Source organism: Misgurnus anguillicaudatus, chromosome 14, assembly GCF_027580225.2.
Source record: "Misgurnus anguillicaudatus chromosome 14, ASM2758022v2, whole genome shotgun sequence".
NCBI lineage: Eukaryota > Metazoa > Chordata > Actinopteri > Cypriniformes > Cobitidae > Misgurnus > Misgurnus anguillicaudatus.
Genome location: NC_073350.2, coordinates 24,874,180 through 24,890,246, shown reverse-complemented (window position 1 = coordinate 24,890,246; position 16,067 = coordinate 24,874,180). Strand labels below are relative to the sequence as shown.

Here is a 16,067-nt window from a genome sequence, read left to right as displayed (position 1 = left end):
GGGTCTGCAAAAGCAAGGGACAACCATTTCCACCTTTTTTGTAGAATGACCCATTTGATGGTCTGGATCAACTCTTCAGAGGACAAGCTAAACCAAATGCTTGATAAGATAGCACGTACGGTAGTCAATTGGCAACTAAAGATTTGTCAACGTTGTAAAGTACTATAAGCACAGCAGCACACAATCACTAACTCTTGTATCACTGAATGACACATTCATTGCATACGAAAACTGTTTTTAGCACCACTTTGCTGTGTCTGTGTACTGAAGATGTTGACATGAGCATTGGCCCTCAAAATGACTAAACAGAACGTAACCAAAATACTTCATTAATTTAATAAAGCAACTTTACAGGACAGGACAGGACAGAAATGAATATTTGTGGAAACTGGCGGTTAGACCTGCTGACCTTGTACGGAAGCTCGGTTGGGTACATAATCACAAATGCGTTTGTGTGTACATGTGTGTGTGTTGCTTTATTGGGGAGGGGGGTTTAGAGGCTGTGAAGGCTGTTTATTTGACATTGGCCTTGATGTAAATGGTAAAAAACATTTCTTTTTCAAATAGATCAATTGTGCGCGTTGTGTCTTTTGCTGCACAATATTCTAATGCACTCATCACCACCACCATGGACTTGTCCTTCGGCTATTCAGCTTCAGGAGTGGTGTCTTGATATGACTTTGCATACAGGCAGCAAATCAATATGCTTTTATATTCTTCTTCAGGAAAGCAATGACATCAGTACACCCCCGTCTGCCTCAGACAAACCCGGTACACTGTGCACAATACGGATGACCCTGGACTTTAATAGCAAAACAAAAATAATAAATTATCACAGGATCTTTAGAAGAAAATGGTGCACAGACATCACGCTATTGTAAAACTGTCAAACTACAATAGGTGGCCATATCGCGGTAGCTCCTATTGTCACCTGTCACACTTACACACCTGCCTCTCTCTCTCTCTCTCTCTCTCTCACTTTCAGTACTCAGAATCTATCTATCTATCTATCTATCTATCTATCTATCTATCTATCTATCTATCTATCTATCTATCTATCTATCTATCTATCTATCTATCTATCTATCTATCTATCTATCTATCTATCTATCTATCTATCTATCTATCTATCTATCTATCTATCTATCTATCTATCTATCTTATGGTTATCTGGGGGGTTATTGCGCCCCCTATGTGAGCAACAGCGAAAGACAGTGGGAGGCGTCCAGCGCCCTTTATAAACTCTAAACTATTTGGCATTTGAGTGGATGATAATACACAGAGCCGTGCATGGACATCTCCACGCGTAAAGCTCATCCTAGTTTCACCAACGGAACATAACTACAACAGCATGGCTTACTTCGACAGCAGCTGCCACTGCAGCGGCGAAAGAAGACAAAACAGCATCTTGTACAACATTTTAAAAAACGACAGCCAGTCTGCGCAACTTGGGAACCAGCCGAGGACCCCGAGGCTCGCCGTCTCCATGCGCGCTTGCGCGTGCGGATCCAAGAGGAAGGTATCTCTTCGCTCCCCTCAAACCACTTGTAAAGCAGCTTCTGCGGTTCTGGTGAAGACCCTGAAGTTCGTCAAGAACGTGCCGTGTTTTCGGGAGCTGCCCGTGGATGATCAGCACGCGCTGGTGCGGAGCGGCTGGGCGCCACTGTTGGTGCTCGGGATGGCGCAGGACAGCATAGACTTTGAGACGTCAGAGGCTCCAGAACCGAGTATGTTACAGCGGATTTTAACTAACGGACAGGACAAACAGGAGAACCAGAGTAATAATGCCGGGGTTGCGTTAACAGATGTTCAGGGTATTAAAATGTTTCTGAGGAAATGCTGGGGACTTGATATAAGTACTAAGGAGTACGCGTATCTGAAAGGAGCGATTCTTTTCAACCCAGGTGAGTCCTGCTTTATTGTCACAGCAGTATATTAAAGCTGCCCCTTTATTTTAACAATAATAATGTTTATTTGTTAATATTTAGTGGGAAAAGGAGTTGCATTGTATTAGTATAAACAATAAATATTCGTAATTTTAAGGGCTAAAATGCTATTTTATACATATGATCTCATTTATATATAATTATTAATAAGATGTTTGTTAATATTAAGGGTAATAATAGGGATTTTTAAAATAAAAAAGAAACCATAAACAGTCACATCGTCGTATTGATACTTACAGGCTACTGTATATAAATAACTAATGAATAATAATAATAATGAATGAATAATATTTTTTAAATAAATAACACTAATTTATTTATTAATATCAGCTAAAACTGGGATTTAAAAAAATTATAAACAGGTAATTTTATAACTTGGTCCCTTTGTATAAATATTTATAAATAATCACAATGTTTATTTGTTAAAATTAATAGCTAAAACTGTGTAATTTATAATCAACAGATCAGTTTATGAATATAGCTTATAAAAAGTTTTATAAAAAAAACTTTGATGACATTTCTGACCGTTTAGGTGTTTTCCACCGTGTGGAAGTGTAGCTGTTTCATCATGAGGTTGTTTTTCACTGATTCTATCTCTAAGCCTTCTGATGATTATCTGTTTTCTCCTGAAGATGTTGCAGGGTTGCAGTGTCAACATTACATCCAAGCCCTTCAGAGCGAGGCGCATCAGGCGCTCAATGAGTACGTGAAGATGATTCACCGCGGAGACAGCGCGCGATTCTCCAAACTCTTCTGCGCGCTCTCCATGCTCTTATCCATCAATGCCAATGTGGTGGCCGGTCTCTTCTTCAAGCCTGTCATCGGAGCAGTCAACATGGAGGAACTTCTTCTGGAGATGTTTTATGGAAAATAAACTGTAATGCAGAATCAAAGCTCGGTAAATTGGCAGTGCGCAGTGGATGGACAAACTTTGAAAATGACAGATTCCTTTTTACACATGATATTTTTATATGATCTATAAGAGCTCTCTCTCTCTCTTTGCCTTCTGAGTTGAACTCATTGCTGAATCCAAAGTTGATGACGACGTTTTTCCCATTTTGGAAAAGAACTTTATAACTTAAGTTGGTTTGTTTACTTGTGCTTTGGTTGGTTGTTTGTTTGTGTAGTGGAGCCTTCTGATGAATGTATGTTTATTTCATTCTGGGTGACACTTTATAATAACAGTCATTAACAGAAATGAATCTATAGGCCTTTATGTAATGCATATGGTGTTTACACTGCATGTATATTTAATGTAAATATAAAAGCTTAATATATTATCCCAATGTTGCATTGCATTTCTAACTAATTATCTGTTAACCATCATATAATGAAGGTTAGGGTTGTTAATGAACGTTATTATAAAGTGTAACATATCTGAATATTACAAAAGTATTGTACATTTTTGTCACCTTATGCAATGACATTATGGAACAATGGGTACACTCCTTTATATTTGCCATGATATTATAGACAGTAATGTATTTTCTGTATTACAACAATATTATTTCGATAAACGAAATGTCAGTGTGATTACAGACCTAAGCACAAATAGAAAACAATGAAAATAAAATAAACAATAAGGAAAGTAATAATGTTGATATTGTTTCTGAAAAAAGCAAATGTGTTCAAACATAACTCACTATTGAAATTATACATTTTTGGGGAGAAAAGAGCCAGAAGAATGCTATAAAATCCCATATTTTAACAACCTTAACCATTTACCTCATGTTTCTGCTCTGTACGAACAGGCCTGATATATAATGCTTAGTTACTTTAATCCTTGCATTTGGCACTTTAGTGTACTTGTCATACTTTAAAGAAGTTTTTTTTTTCATTTACATTTACATTTATGTATTTGGCAGATGCTTTAATTAAATATTTAGTGTGTGTGTTTCCTAAACTCACAAGCTGTTACCTTTGTGGTGCTAATGCAATGCTAAATGATCAAATGTATGCCTTGTAATGTATAAGTCACTTTGGATAAAAGGTCTGCCAAATGCATAAATGTAACCACCCAATAAACTCTCTAAAAATATATTTTTTTGCTGGAAAAAAAATATAATTTTGCACTGAATTCAAGGAACTCATACAGTATTATATGCATCACATTATCAAATGGATCCAAAAAAGCATCCTAAAACAGAAAACCCTTCATAGAGACAGGTATACGGCAGAACGTTATTGGTAATAAAATAAAATGTATATTTTTACGAAGACCTTGTAATACATTTTTGACTTCCACCAATAGGATGGTCTGCTTATAAAGGTCAAGGTGACACAATGTCCTTTACCGTATTTGTGCCACATATGTACTTTATGCGGTACATGAGTTTTGGCACTCAATGCATTAAATGGTTCCTGGCACATAACAAACCATAGCCATGCTTCAATCAGATTAAACTTTTCCTTTATGGATAGCTTGGGGTTTTTATGCACTTACAGTAAGCAAACACAAATCATGATTATTTCCTTTGCCCTCATATACCTCAACAAATCGGTTTGCCTTTGCACTCTTTGCAAGTTTTTCCCTTTAAGTCTCTATTAAATGACTCAGTGTATGCAGTATTGTCAAAGACAATGGTCTGGTGTAATTTGATCTAAATGATGAGTTTTGAATGTAACGTCCAGCTCATGGCCCTCTTTCCATTTTTACGCACGATGACACCCATAATTAGTACATGTGACAAGCCCTGCCCATTCATCATATGGAAAATCTGATTGGTTAGCTAAAACATTGTAAGAATTTCCTAGAACTCTGTTATCGAAAATATAAATAATTAGGCCTCCTATGCAAAATGAGAAATGGAACATTTTATATAAGGTGACTTTTTATTGCATTTGTTGGCTTTCACTAAGCATGTTCATAATGACCACACACAACCTAGACAGGTATGTAGTAACATATACGCATAATCAGCATTTTATTTTTAATCATCAAATATATTTACAGTATATTCTCTTTACAGTCTATACATAAAAGTCATAATCCATCAGTCCACAAAACAATGGCAGCTATACGACCATCCACATCCTTCTTAGCTTCCAGCTACTCCACGTTCAATGCCATGATTGCCCTTAAAGTTCACCATTGTCCAAACATGCAGAATAGCGGTAGGTTTTTGCAACAGGAGGTCTCTGAAATATTCCTCTGTTCTGCTTGCCGACATGAGTCACTGCTCGTTTTTAAACATCCCATCAGGCAGCAGGATAACACATCTGTCTGTGCTTGAGTCATACACTGCAGAGCAACTCTTCTTATTGCTGCTGATGGTAGAAAACAGATGCTATAAGCATATTGGCAAACTTGTCTGATTCACATTGATTTAAAGTTTGTGTAACTCAGTAGAGCATTGGGTTAAAAGTGCAAAGGTCATGGGTTCGATCCTAGGAAACACACATGCAAAATAGTTTAAAATTTGTGTTTGGTATATACAGCACTGTATCACCTGTTTATCACATCATTGATCTGTACCGTAGTGTCTATGCTATCATCATCAGTACTATATGGCTTTTGAAACCTGAAATACAGAAAAAATCTATTATGATTTATGATGTTTAATTCTCACCCTGTAGTATGCATATGCACATGATAGTAAGCTAATTTAAAAATTGAAAAACAACCTGGGTTCCAGACGCTCTTTAACCTTTGCTATGGATAGGATGTAAGGTCCGATCTGTCGTGCAATGGTTGTCAAGTAAGAGTTTTCCTGCTTCAGCTGCAGAAGGTCATGAAGCTGCGCTGTAATTAGACAACTAATTAGTGCACTAATTAGTGCAAATAAAGCTAAACAGGCTTTGTATAAATGTATGAGCCCTGAGGCAGGACTTGCAAGTTACCTTCATAGATCTCCTGCTCATTTGTTACTGTTTGAAACGTCACATCCCATATCTAGAAACAAACCCAGAATGTGCTGAGGTGCTGCTATGATTAAAAGTTCATTAATGCAATTTAAATGTATCTGAGCCTTACCTCCTCAAACACAGCCCTTTGGGTCTGCACTGCAGAATATTGAGACGCGATCTGTTCATCAATGAGCAGAGACCTTTCCAGGATATCATTCATGGTGTCCGTGTTAATAAGTGAATGATGCTTCGTGAGGTCTCGGTGCAGCTCCTGAACCTCATCCTTCAGCTTCTGGACCTCTGCATGAAGAACCTGGCTTATGAAAAAAGCTTGGAATTAATAAATGAAGACATGCTGTTATTTCAAAATGATTAAATAAAATAATACACATGCGTGGAATAAGAAAACATCTGATTTGCTTGGTTGCAAAGGTCATAAAATATGCAGCAGCACATGTATTTGGAAACAGTGAAGGTGTATTAAGTACAAAAGTGATGATATGAGTGATATGTTTTCTTTTACAAGATGCAATGGTGACCACAGTCTTGGTTTCATACTGTTTTTCTAGAAGAATTAGAAAACCTTAACAGTTCTAGGCTTTGAAACAAATCAATAAGCTCAAAGACTGCATTAGAAAAAGCATGAAAAGACAAGAAAACAAGACAAAGGAGAAAAAGATATATGCTGAAAATATACTGACGGAAAAGCTATGTCATCGCTAAACAACAATCACTTAGAATCTGTCTTTTATGAAGAACGTAAATAGGAAATTGACCGTTTAGCTCTATTTCCACAGTGCACACACCAACTTTAAAGCCTGAATGGCTGTAGTAGTTGGTATTGAATGATTGATTCTCACCCTGTAACTCTTCTCAAAGTTTCGACAGTGTTCGGTGAACGGTGACTCTCGGCCCTCGGCCAGCAGCACCTTGGTGCAAATGTAACGGTGAGAGGGGGGCTTGCGGCCTAAAGGCATGTCATTGAGCGGAGGGGACGGGCACGACATAGACAATGGAGACTGCAGACTATAAAGGAGACGGAGAAGCATGCACAGAAATTATTTATTCGTAATAATCTCAAATACAAAGCACAAAAAATGCAAAACAAAATGCAAGGCAAGGCAAGGCAAAAAACACAAAATAATTTTTTTTCAAAAGTTGTTTTTCCCTAAATAAGCCTTTTATTTTCATGACATCACATTTGATTTTTGCCTTTTTAGAATCCATTCAGCTGATCTCCGGATCTGGCAGCACTGCCCTTAGCATAGCTTAGCATAATCCATTGAATCTGATTAGACCATTAGCATTGCGCATTTAAAACTTGACTCTTCTGTTACACTGTGTACTAAGACAGATGGAAAATTAAAAGTTGCGATTTTCTAGGCAGATATGGCTAGGAACTATACTCTTACTCTGGCACAATAATCAAGGACCTCTCCGCCGCAACATGGCTGCAGGAAGCGCATGATATTACGCAGCAGCCGAAAATTAGTCCCTTAGTAACTTTCAATGGCAGGGGACTATTTTCGGGCACTGTGTAATATTATTGTGCCTCCTGCAGCCATGTTACGGCGGCAGAGTCCTTAATTATTACGCCAGAATAAGAGTACAGTTCCTAGCCATATCGGCCCAGAAACTGCAACCTTCAACTTATTTGTCGGTCTTAGTACACATTGCAACTATTAGGGTCTCTCACAATGATTAAATAATCGTCTCATCGCGATTGTTTGACATCATCGCAATGATTTCAGATCACCGCAATGATTGCATATTTCTCTAAAAAACACAAGGGGGAGCTGCAGCGCCTGTATAAACCAGACAGTATCAGTTGGTGCTCCTTAACTTACAGTGTAACTCGTTACATTGCAAATCCATTTAATACAGTGGAAAAAAACAGAAATGCTGTAAAACTTTGATAAGCAATTTGAATTGCCAGGTAAAACATACATTTCCAAAATGGCAATTTCAAATTTAGGAAAGTGAAAAATGCTATTCTTAGAGATCTGTAAGGAATTTTTTTTTTTTTTTTTGCATGCAGCCACTACAAACATTTGGTCCAGTACTAATGTGATCTTAGTAGGATTGGCCTCTATTTAAGGCCTATTCAGGTATAGTCAGTTTGTTTTGATGGCATTTTTATTTTTAGTTATTTTTCAGACACTTTATTGTGTTTATTTCTGATAAAGAATTTTCACAACAATGTGTAAAAATTAATTCCTGAACAAATAAAAAAATGTATGAGAATCAAACGTCAAAGCCCTAAAACAGGCAATTAATCGTCATAATCGCCAAAGCCCTAAAACAGGTTTTTAATCATCATAATCGTCACAATTTTTTAGATAATTAACTGTCTGACAAATTTTATGATTGTGACAGCCCTAGTAACTACAGACGAGTCAAGTTTTAAATAGGAAAAATATCCAAACTTTTATTTTTTAGCACGATGCCAATGGTCCAATCAGACTCAACGGACCACGCCAAGCCACGCCAAAAGCGGCAGGGTCAGACACGGAGACCAGCTTGAATGGACTCCAAAACTGCAAAAACCAAATGTTCAACTCCGGGGGAGCTGGAAAACGAGCATATATATATTTTTAAAAGTGGAGTGTACCTTTAACTTCTGTGCAGACAATTCTAGTATATACTTTATCATCTTGTTGCATCAAAGATATTGCCACAACCATCACATCAATGACATATTTTAATGTCACATTCTTAACAAAATGAACCTAGATATCCATAAAGTACATTTTTGGCTATATTTCCTATGACTATTGACAGTCACATTATATTAGAATTAACAGGGCACAGAAAAGCAACATTGCCATTCTCCACGAACCTCCACTGAAACATTGACATTTCTAAGGCTGCAGTCCTATTCACAAAGCGTACAATGTTACTAAACAAACATTGAGATTAAAAAGAGTTACCTTAGTTTCAATGTTCCTCTAATCTCTCTTCTCTGCCTACCAGACATGTACTGTCCCCTCCAGTGAGTCAGGACACTGTGTCTCTAACTCTGAATCACTGTATCTTCTCAGAGGAAAGCAATCAGTAATCCTGCCCCCAACTTTTGACCAATTTAAGAAGAAGGCACCGGTGATGACATCAGCTGCATGGAACAATCTCCTCTCCTGTGTGTTGCAAAGAGCTAAATCGCAGACATTTCTTTGAAATTCTGTTAAAAATAGTGAGAGATACCTGACCTCCAAGCTCCGTCCTGTCATGATTGATGTGGAAAGTTGTCACAGACACTTGCGTCACAAACTCTCTCTGTGGAGATATGGAGGTTGCCGTAGGGGAACGGATCTATGCATTGTGATCTTTTATCATCTTTTTATGTAGCCGCATTGAGGAGTCTTATATGTAAGCGTTAAGAGCGGATGGTGTTGCATTACATGATAATTAAAATACGTGAATTGTGATTACTTAATAGAGAAGGAAAGATGATGTCTGTGTGGAAACCTTTTAATCATGGGAGGCTCAGAGGATTAGGACTAAACATGCTGATATTCTACAGTGGCCCCTCAAAATATTTAGAACCTAAGGCAACAATTATGAAGTGTACAGTATGTATGTCATATTATTACATAACAACATACCAAACCAGGCTTAAGCTGGCAGCTTTAAGACCTAGCAGACTACTTCATCAGTAAACTCTGTATGTTACATTGTCCAGTGGCGGCCCGCGACTGCTATTCCGAGGGGCGCAAATTCAAAATATGTGTTCGGAGTGTTATGTGTGTTGCGCGTGTCTTCAAAACATGTGTTTGTTGCATCATGTGAACCATGTGCATCACGTGTTTTCTCAAAATAAGTGCACACGCGTCAAAAGCGTTTATGATAAAAGAGACGCCCACGTTCACAAAATACATGCAAGACTTGAGATTATGCATGAGATTAACGCGAGCATCTCTTTTATCATAAACCCTTCAGACGCGTCTGCAGCAGGCACTTATTTTGACAAGACACATGACGGGATCACTCGACGCGCAGAAAGCACACTTTGAAATCACGAACCACACACATGACGGGCTACATACATTTTGTGATGAACTTTGCATCGTGCGCCCTCGGAAAAAGAAGCCACCGGACGCAACTGACATTGTCCACTTTCAAATTGTTCCCAGGTCAAAACAGTTGATGCATATACCTGTTATACTGTTGAAGTTTACAATAAAAAGTACAGATGGACTTTTTAGATGTCAAACTTGGTTGATATGATGAACTACTGCAATTGCATTGTTTGCAAAAGCTGTATAGTTGAATATTTTCCTTAAAGCACTGATGTTCGTCCATGTAAAAATGTGGCTTTAGTATGAAGTTTAAACAACTTAATTTTGCACGCCAATTCAACCTACTTTTTAAGTTTTGACTTGTGATAGTTGAAACTCATTCATTTTGACATGAATGTTCAAAAGAACTGCTGTTTATTAGGTCTGAACCACGCTGCACTGCTATTCCTGCACTTCAAATCCGCTCCTTTAGTTTCTTGGAAAAGTGCTTGATAAAACCTCCTTCACTTAAATCCATAATTCAGTTATTCGAGCTCTGATATAACCACAACACAACATAACCCGGCCTTTCACAACACTGTGATTTTGTGGATTTATGGAATACCGAATATCTTTAATATTGCTTTAATATACACCAATCCTTTACATGCTGATCTGGGATCAGGTTGTTCTCTAGCCGCACTCATCCAACGCATTAGTTAAAGGGATAGTTTACCCAAAAATAAAACCTCTGTTATAATTTACTCACTCTCATGGTGTTACAAGCCTGCCTAAAATTCTTCGTCCTGACGAACACAAAGCAAGACACTCCGAGAAATGTCTGGAACCAAACCGCTCGTGTACCCCACCCACCTCCACAGTATTCTTTTTTTTGCTATTATGGAAGTGAATGGGGCCCACGAACGGCCCGGAAACAAACACCCCCCAAAACATCCCCCCCTGCGTCCATCAGAACAAAGAAATTTATGCGGGTGAGTAAATGATGACAGAATTTTCATTCTTGGGTGAACCATCCCTTTAAAATGCAAGACTACTGCATGACAGCAGTACTCACGTATGAATCTATATAATAAATACAGCTCTAAAGCTCTCCGGACAGTGGCATAACTCTCTCCTGAAATGAAAGATTTCCAGGAAATCTCTGTCTGCCTCTTGTTGTCACCCCGGCACCTGGCACAGAACTAACTCTGGCTATAACCGGACAGTTGTCACCTGGTACATTGTGAGGACGGATTACATAAATGTTTTTCTGGTTAGGAGATTATTTACTGGCTGAGTAATACCACTGTCTCCTTCCTACTGTCTGGCTTGAGATCTGTTTAGTGCACACAAAAAGCATGCAATAACATTGTCCAAGTATCTGAGACATTTACCATTTATGCATGACAACAAGATAACAATGGCGTTTAATATGTGTTTGTTAAAAAACAAAAGACAATTCATGACATAAAAAATAAACATAAAACATCTAAAACTTAGAATTTGAAATAAACAAAGTTTAGCATTATGGTGGTAGCCTTATTTTTCTGAGGTTTAATTAATTAGGATAAATTATTGTTTTTAAGGTGTGAGCAAAAATAAAAAGTGTCTTTTATCAATCAATGTCAGTGCTTACCTTGGTACTCTGAGCTTGTGTGGTAGCCTTACAATGTTATTCAGTCTGTCCACGAGATGCTTAGTAGTAACAGAGTATGAATATAACCCTGTTTCTTTTTTTTATATAATTGAGACATTATTAAAAATCTAAAACAAAACACTGAATAATAAATAGCGTACAACTTACATAACTCATATCTAGAAACTCGTACTTATTGGCTGAGCTGAGAAAAGTTGGGCAGGTATCAGGTGTACCTAAAGATTGCTGATACCATTGTATAAAATACATAATTAACATATAGTGCCACTATCAAAACACTGCTGCTATCCTTTTATGAATAAAATAAATGCTGTGAATGCTGAAAGAATTGTCATTTTCATTCATTTAAAGTACTTGGAGGGTGAGCAGAAAGGTAGCCAAATGAGCAAGTTGTGGACCTTTTCTTTTTCTTCATGTCGACTACCAGGAATTTAGACAATAAATCAAATTCGTATTTCCAGTGCCAAATATACAAAATGCATATTGATTGTTTCAAATGCTAACATGTTTTTATTTTTATTATTTTATTTTGTCCTTTGTTTGCTCTTGTGTGTCCCTGATATAAAAACACACACAGAGTCCTATATTGCAGGCTGACATAAATAGCTTAATTCCTGGAAGGCATGGCTACCTTCCTGGCCACAATGGGAAAGGGAACAGCAGAAAAAATGCTCAACAAATAAACACCAGGACCAAGCCGCTACTGATCCAACATACACAACTCTGGAAGCTCTGCCTATTGCCATGCAGATAAACTGTCAAAAGAGACAAGCGACATCATTTTCAAGTATGGCACCACTGTGAACTTCTGGGTGACTTATTGACTTTTTTTGGATAATATTTATTTTTCAGCAGCATTCATGAGACTTATTTCCACACGGCAAGTTTTTCCTTGGAGGAATATAAATCAACAGAATATCCAACTAAATACAATATTCAATATTCTAATATTATAATTGCACCGATGTGTGATGAATTTGAAACCATCGGCGTATCGGCAATAGCACAAGAAAGGCCGATACCGATTAACTGCATAAAGAAATACATTATATGTAAAAAAAGAGAGTTAATGTTGTTAATAAAATAAATGCTGAATAGCAAAAACCACCTTTGAAGGTTGTCATGCTGTCTTATTATATTTGTTTTAGCTTAAATTATGCCTCTCTTATTATGTTGGTCAGTTGAATGTTAATTAGATACAATCCATGTTCAGTAAAAAATAATTTGATGCAGAAATAAACTAGCTAGACCAACTGTAGAGTATTGTATACAAGTGTTTAATATCGGCATCGGCCAGAAGTTGTCTGTTTAAATCGGTATCGGCCCAAAAAATCCTATCGGTGCATCCCTAATTATAATTTTAACTTTTAAATATATAAATTGATTTCTAAGGGGAACCAAAGAAGCATTCAGCTTAATTTTGTGTGAAGGACACAAAGTTTGGCTTGAACAGCACAAGATGTTCAAGAATTCAGCCATTAAGTTTATGAAGCTGTCCATTAATCTGTTATGTGCTCTCAGTACGCCCCCTGCTGGTATGAAACCTTACCTGCAAGCTGTTGAAAAGGGCACAGATAGCACTTTGCTCTTCCTTAAAATTTGTTCGCACTTTACCCACCATGGTTTTCAGCACTATAGCCTATATAATTCATTTAATGCAGTTATGCCAAATGTTTAATCAAACTTGATGAAGGATGATGATTAAGCTCACAGCACAGCAGTGTCCATCTTTGGTGCATTTAGCCAGAGACACAATATCATGCATGGCAAACTTCTTCGCATTGTGTATGAGCTCTCTGCAGTCTCCACACAGTGGCTGGCTGCAGGTATTATAGTAATACATTGTCCAGCATCCTGCACAGAGAATAAACTACATGCTTTTTACATCTGAAGACAAATGTGCATACTGTACAGTTTCTAAGTTAATTTGGTGTGCATGCATCTTTCTGAAGTTATGTAGTCTACCTGAGCTTTGCATTCCACATCACAGTTAGCACACTGCACAACACTGTCTGTCGAATTATCCAACAGGAACTTCAGCAAACGCTCTTTAGGAGGAAGTGCATTCTGAAGGGTATACATTTATGTTTCTTTAATGCTATTTACAAACTCACATTATGGTGGTAATGTATTGAATTATAGACATTAAGTTTTAATTATTCTTAATTCTTTGTTCTGCTGAACACAAAGGAAGATATTTGTAATCAAGCAGGAAGCGGGAGCACCATTGACTTCAACAGTAGTCAAGCTTAAAAACCGTTTGGTTACAAAAATTCCTCAAAATATCTTAGTTTTTATTCAACAGCACAAAGAAAATTGTACACGTTTGGAACAACCTGAGAGCGGGCAAATGATGACAGGATTTTCATTTTTGGGTGACCTATCCCTTTGCAAGTCTGTTTTTTGGACATTTTCAGACTTTTTTAAATTAAGATTTTTTTTATTATTATTATTATTCCTACGGAAGAGGATTAGGGCCACTGGTGAAAAAATATTTGAATTCTGACTTTAATCTCAGAATTTTGACTTTAATCTCAGAATTCTGACTTTAATCTCAGAATTCTGACTTTTAACTCAGAATTCAGAATTCTGACTTTAATATCAGAATTCTGACTTTAAACTTAGAATTCTGACTTTAATCTCAGAATTCTGACTTTAAACTCAGAATTCTGAGATTAAAGTCAGAATTCTGAGAATAAAGTCAGAATTCAAATATTTTTTTATAAATATTGCTTAAACTAATCAGGCAAATACAGTGTGGTTCACTAGTGAAAATACTTAAATTTTTCAGTTTTCTAATTTAATAAAAAATCGTAATGTAAAATCAGTTGAAATTCAATTAGCATCATAACTGAAATATAATAATAACACAAACATGTATAAATAATAAATAATTACATTTATAAAATTAAAATTTTATTTAATAACAGAATTTTTTGTATTTATCTCCTGTTATCCAAGAATGAATAAAAAAAATAAACTTGTGTCCTTTAATGTAAGTGTAAGGGTTTTTGTTTTTTTGAGGTCGCATGTTTATGTCTTTTATTTTGAAGTCTAATGTAATTTCCTTTTGTAGTTCATAGTCATGGTCATTGTAGTCTTTTGTGTGTTACCCTTCCATAATTGTATCCAGATGTGTCTTGTTTTCCTTAATTACCGTGTCAGTTGTCATGTCAAGCTGTATGTTTTCATGTGTTCCTTGGTCATCGTTCATATCATGGATTACGTTTTGCTCACCCTAAAAATGGCTGGGTTATTTTTGACCCACAACGGGTAAACATTGGACAGAACACGTGCTGGGCCAAAAACTGCCCCAATATTGGGCTGTTGTTATGCAACCATGGGGCATAATAACCCAGCAGTTGGGCTAAAATAACCCAGCATTGGGTCAATTTTTAACCCAGCATGTGCTCTGTCCAACACCCACCCACTATGGGTCAAAAATAACCCAGACATTTTTAGAGTGCTCTTTTGCATTTAAACTGCTTTATCTGTATTTACATCCAGCTCGCATGTTACGTTCACAAATTTCTTCACATTGACTTAATCTTTCATTTGATACATTTTTACATTAAAATCTTTTAACCTTTTTAAAACTGTCTGTTTAATTTAAAGTATAAATGAAAAATCCCACAATTCTGCATGTGGTGCCAAACATTTAGACCACACCGCATGGACACAGACACAAATATGCTCAATTCACGTTTCTCATTATAAGCTTTTGTGTGCCAATAGCATATGGGTGTTGAATTCCTAGATTACATTGAGAGAGAATGTAGTTCAAAAGTTTCATTATGAGAAATGTTAAGTGCAAAGCAAGATCCCTCACCAACAATCAAAACAGTCTACAACTTAAACTAGGAGGAATAGTAATCATCCTCTCCAATATAACCCCGATCACTTTTACATCCAGTCTCCATGTGTTACACCAGACAGGTGTTAGTTGCTGCATCCACAGTCTTTGCTTCAGGAAGATGACAGGCTCAAAGTATTAGAAAATGTATTAGTTTGATTTGTGTAAACGAATAAATAAAGTAACACATCACTCTAAACAGAATGAACTAGGTCAGCACAGGATTACTTCTAATTGCTATAAGCTGTGAGATCAATGCAGGCTGAGGAACCTTTGCCAAGATGCACATCACAATGTGGTGATTCAGTCTGGTGATCAGAGTGGCCACCATGTTTTGTGTTTTGTGGTGCTACAAACAGAACATTGGGGTCGTTGTGCAGCTGTCCCAATGTTGCTTATAAACGCATGCGAGGAATGCCAGAGACCTCCCTGCTCTGTTTCATTTACCCCACAAAGGGGTAACACTTTATACCTTCCTCACATAGCATCAAAGTTTATTTCAAGATTCAAGATTAAATACATGTTAAGTGTGAGAGCATGTGGTGAGAGTCTTAATAACAGAATTACAAATATGTTATTAATCGACATAGATGTAAAACTTGAAACAATTACTGTAGGGGGAACATGTGTTAGTCATCACAAGCCATATAAGCAAAAGTTAAATAGGTGGGTAATACAAGTAAGATGAAGATTGGTTTGGCAAAAATGCTTTGGAATAAACCCAACATTTAGCTTGAGGAAATTTGAATTAGTGGAGACACCAATTTAAT

The 16,067-nt window shown here is 36.9% G+C and overlaps 2 protein-coding genes across 2 annotated transcripts; one reads left to right on the top strand and one right to left on the bottom strand.

Moving 5' to 3' along the window:
* The first annotated feature begins 1,254 nt into the window (after positions 1-1,254).
* On the top strand, positions 1,255-3,541 carry nr0b1 (nuclear receptor subfamily 0, group B, member 1). Its single transcript, XM_055184810.2, has 2 exons — positions 1,255-1,904; positions 2,579-3,541. The coding sequence occupies exons 1-2, from the start codon at positions 1,352-1,354 to the stop codon at positions 2,818-2,820; spliced, it is 795 nt and encodes a 264-aa protein (XP_055040785.1). The 5' UTR covers positions 1,255-1,351; the 3' UTR covers positions 2,821-3,541.
* Positions 3,542-4,853: 1,312 nt separating this feature from the next.
* rnf207a (ring finger protein 207a) lies at positions 4,854-13,526 on the bottom strand. Its single transcript, XM_073876431.1, is given in 13 exon segments — positions 4,854-5,213; positions 5,396-5,467; positions 5,571-5,688; positions 5,787-5,838; positions 5,920-6,105; positions 6,653-6,818; positions 11,424-11,482; positions 11,592-11,647; positions 11,650-11,659; positions 12,994-13,083; positions 13,129-13,289; positions 13,292-13,298; positions 13,410-13,526. Coding segments are annotated over 13 exon segments (1,188 nt in total). The 3' UTR covers positions 4,854-5,119.
* Between the last annotated feature and the right edge of the window lie 2,541 nt (positions 13,527-16,067).

Bases quoted from the DNA above. Each gene is read 5' to 3' on its own strand.
- nr0b1 (XM_055184810.2), top strand. From the start codon at position 1,352: ATGGCTTACTTCGACAGCAGCTGCCACTGCAGCGGCGAAAGAAGACAA. The intron at 1,905-2,578 runs GTGAGTCCTGCT...TTTCTCCTGAAG, and splicing joins AGCGATTCTTTTCAACCCAG to ATGTTGCAGGGTTGCAGTGT.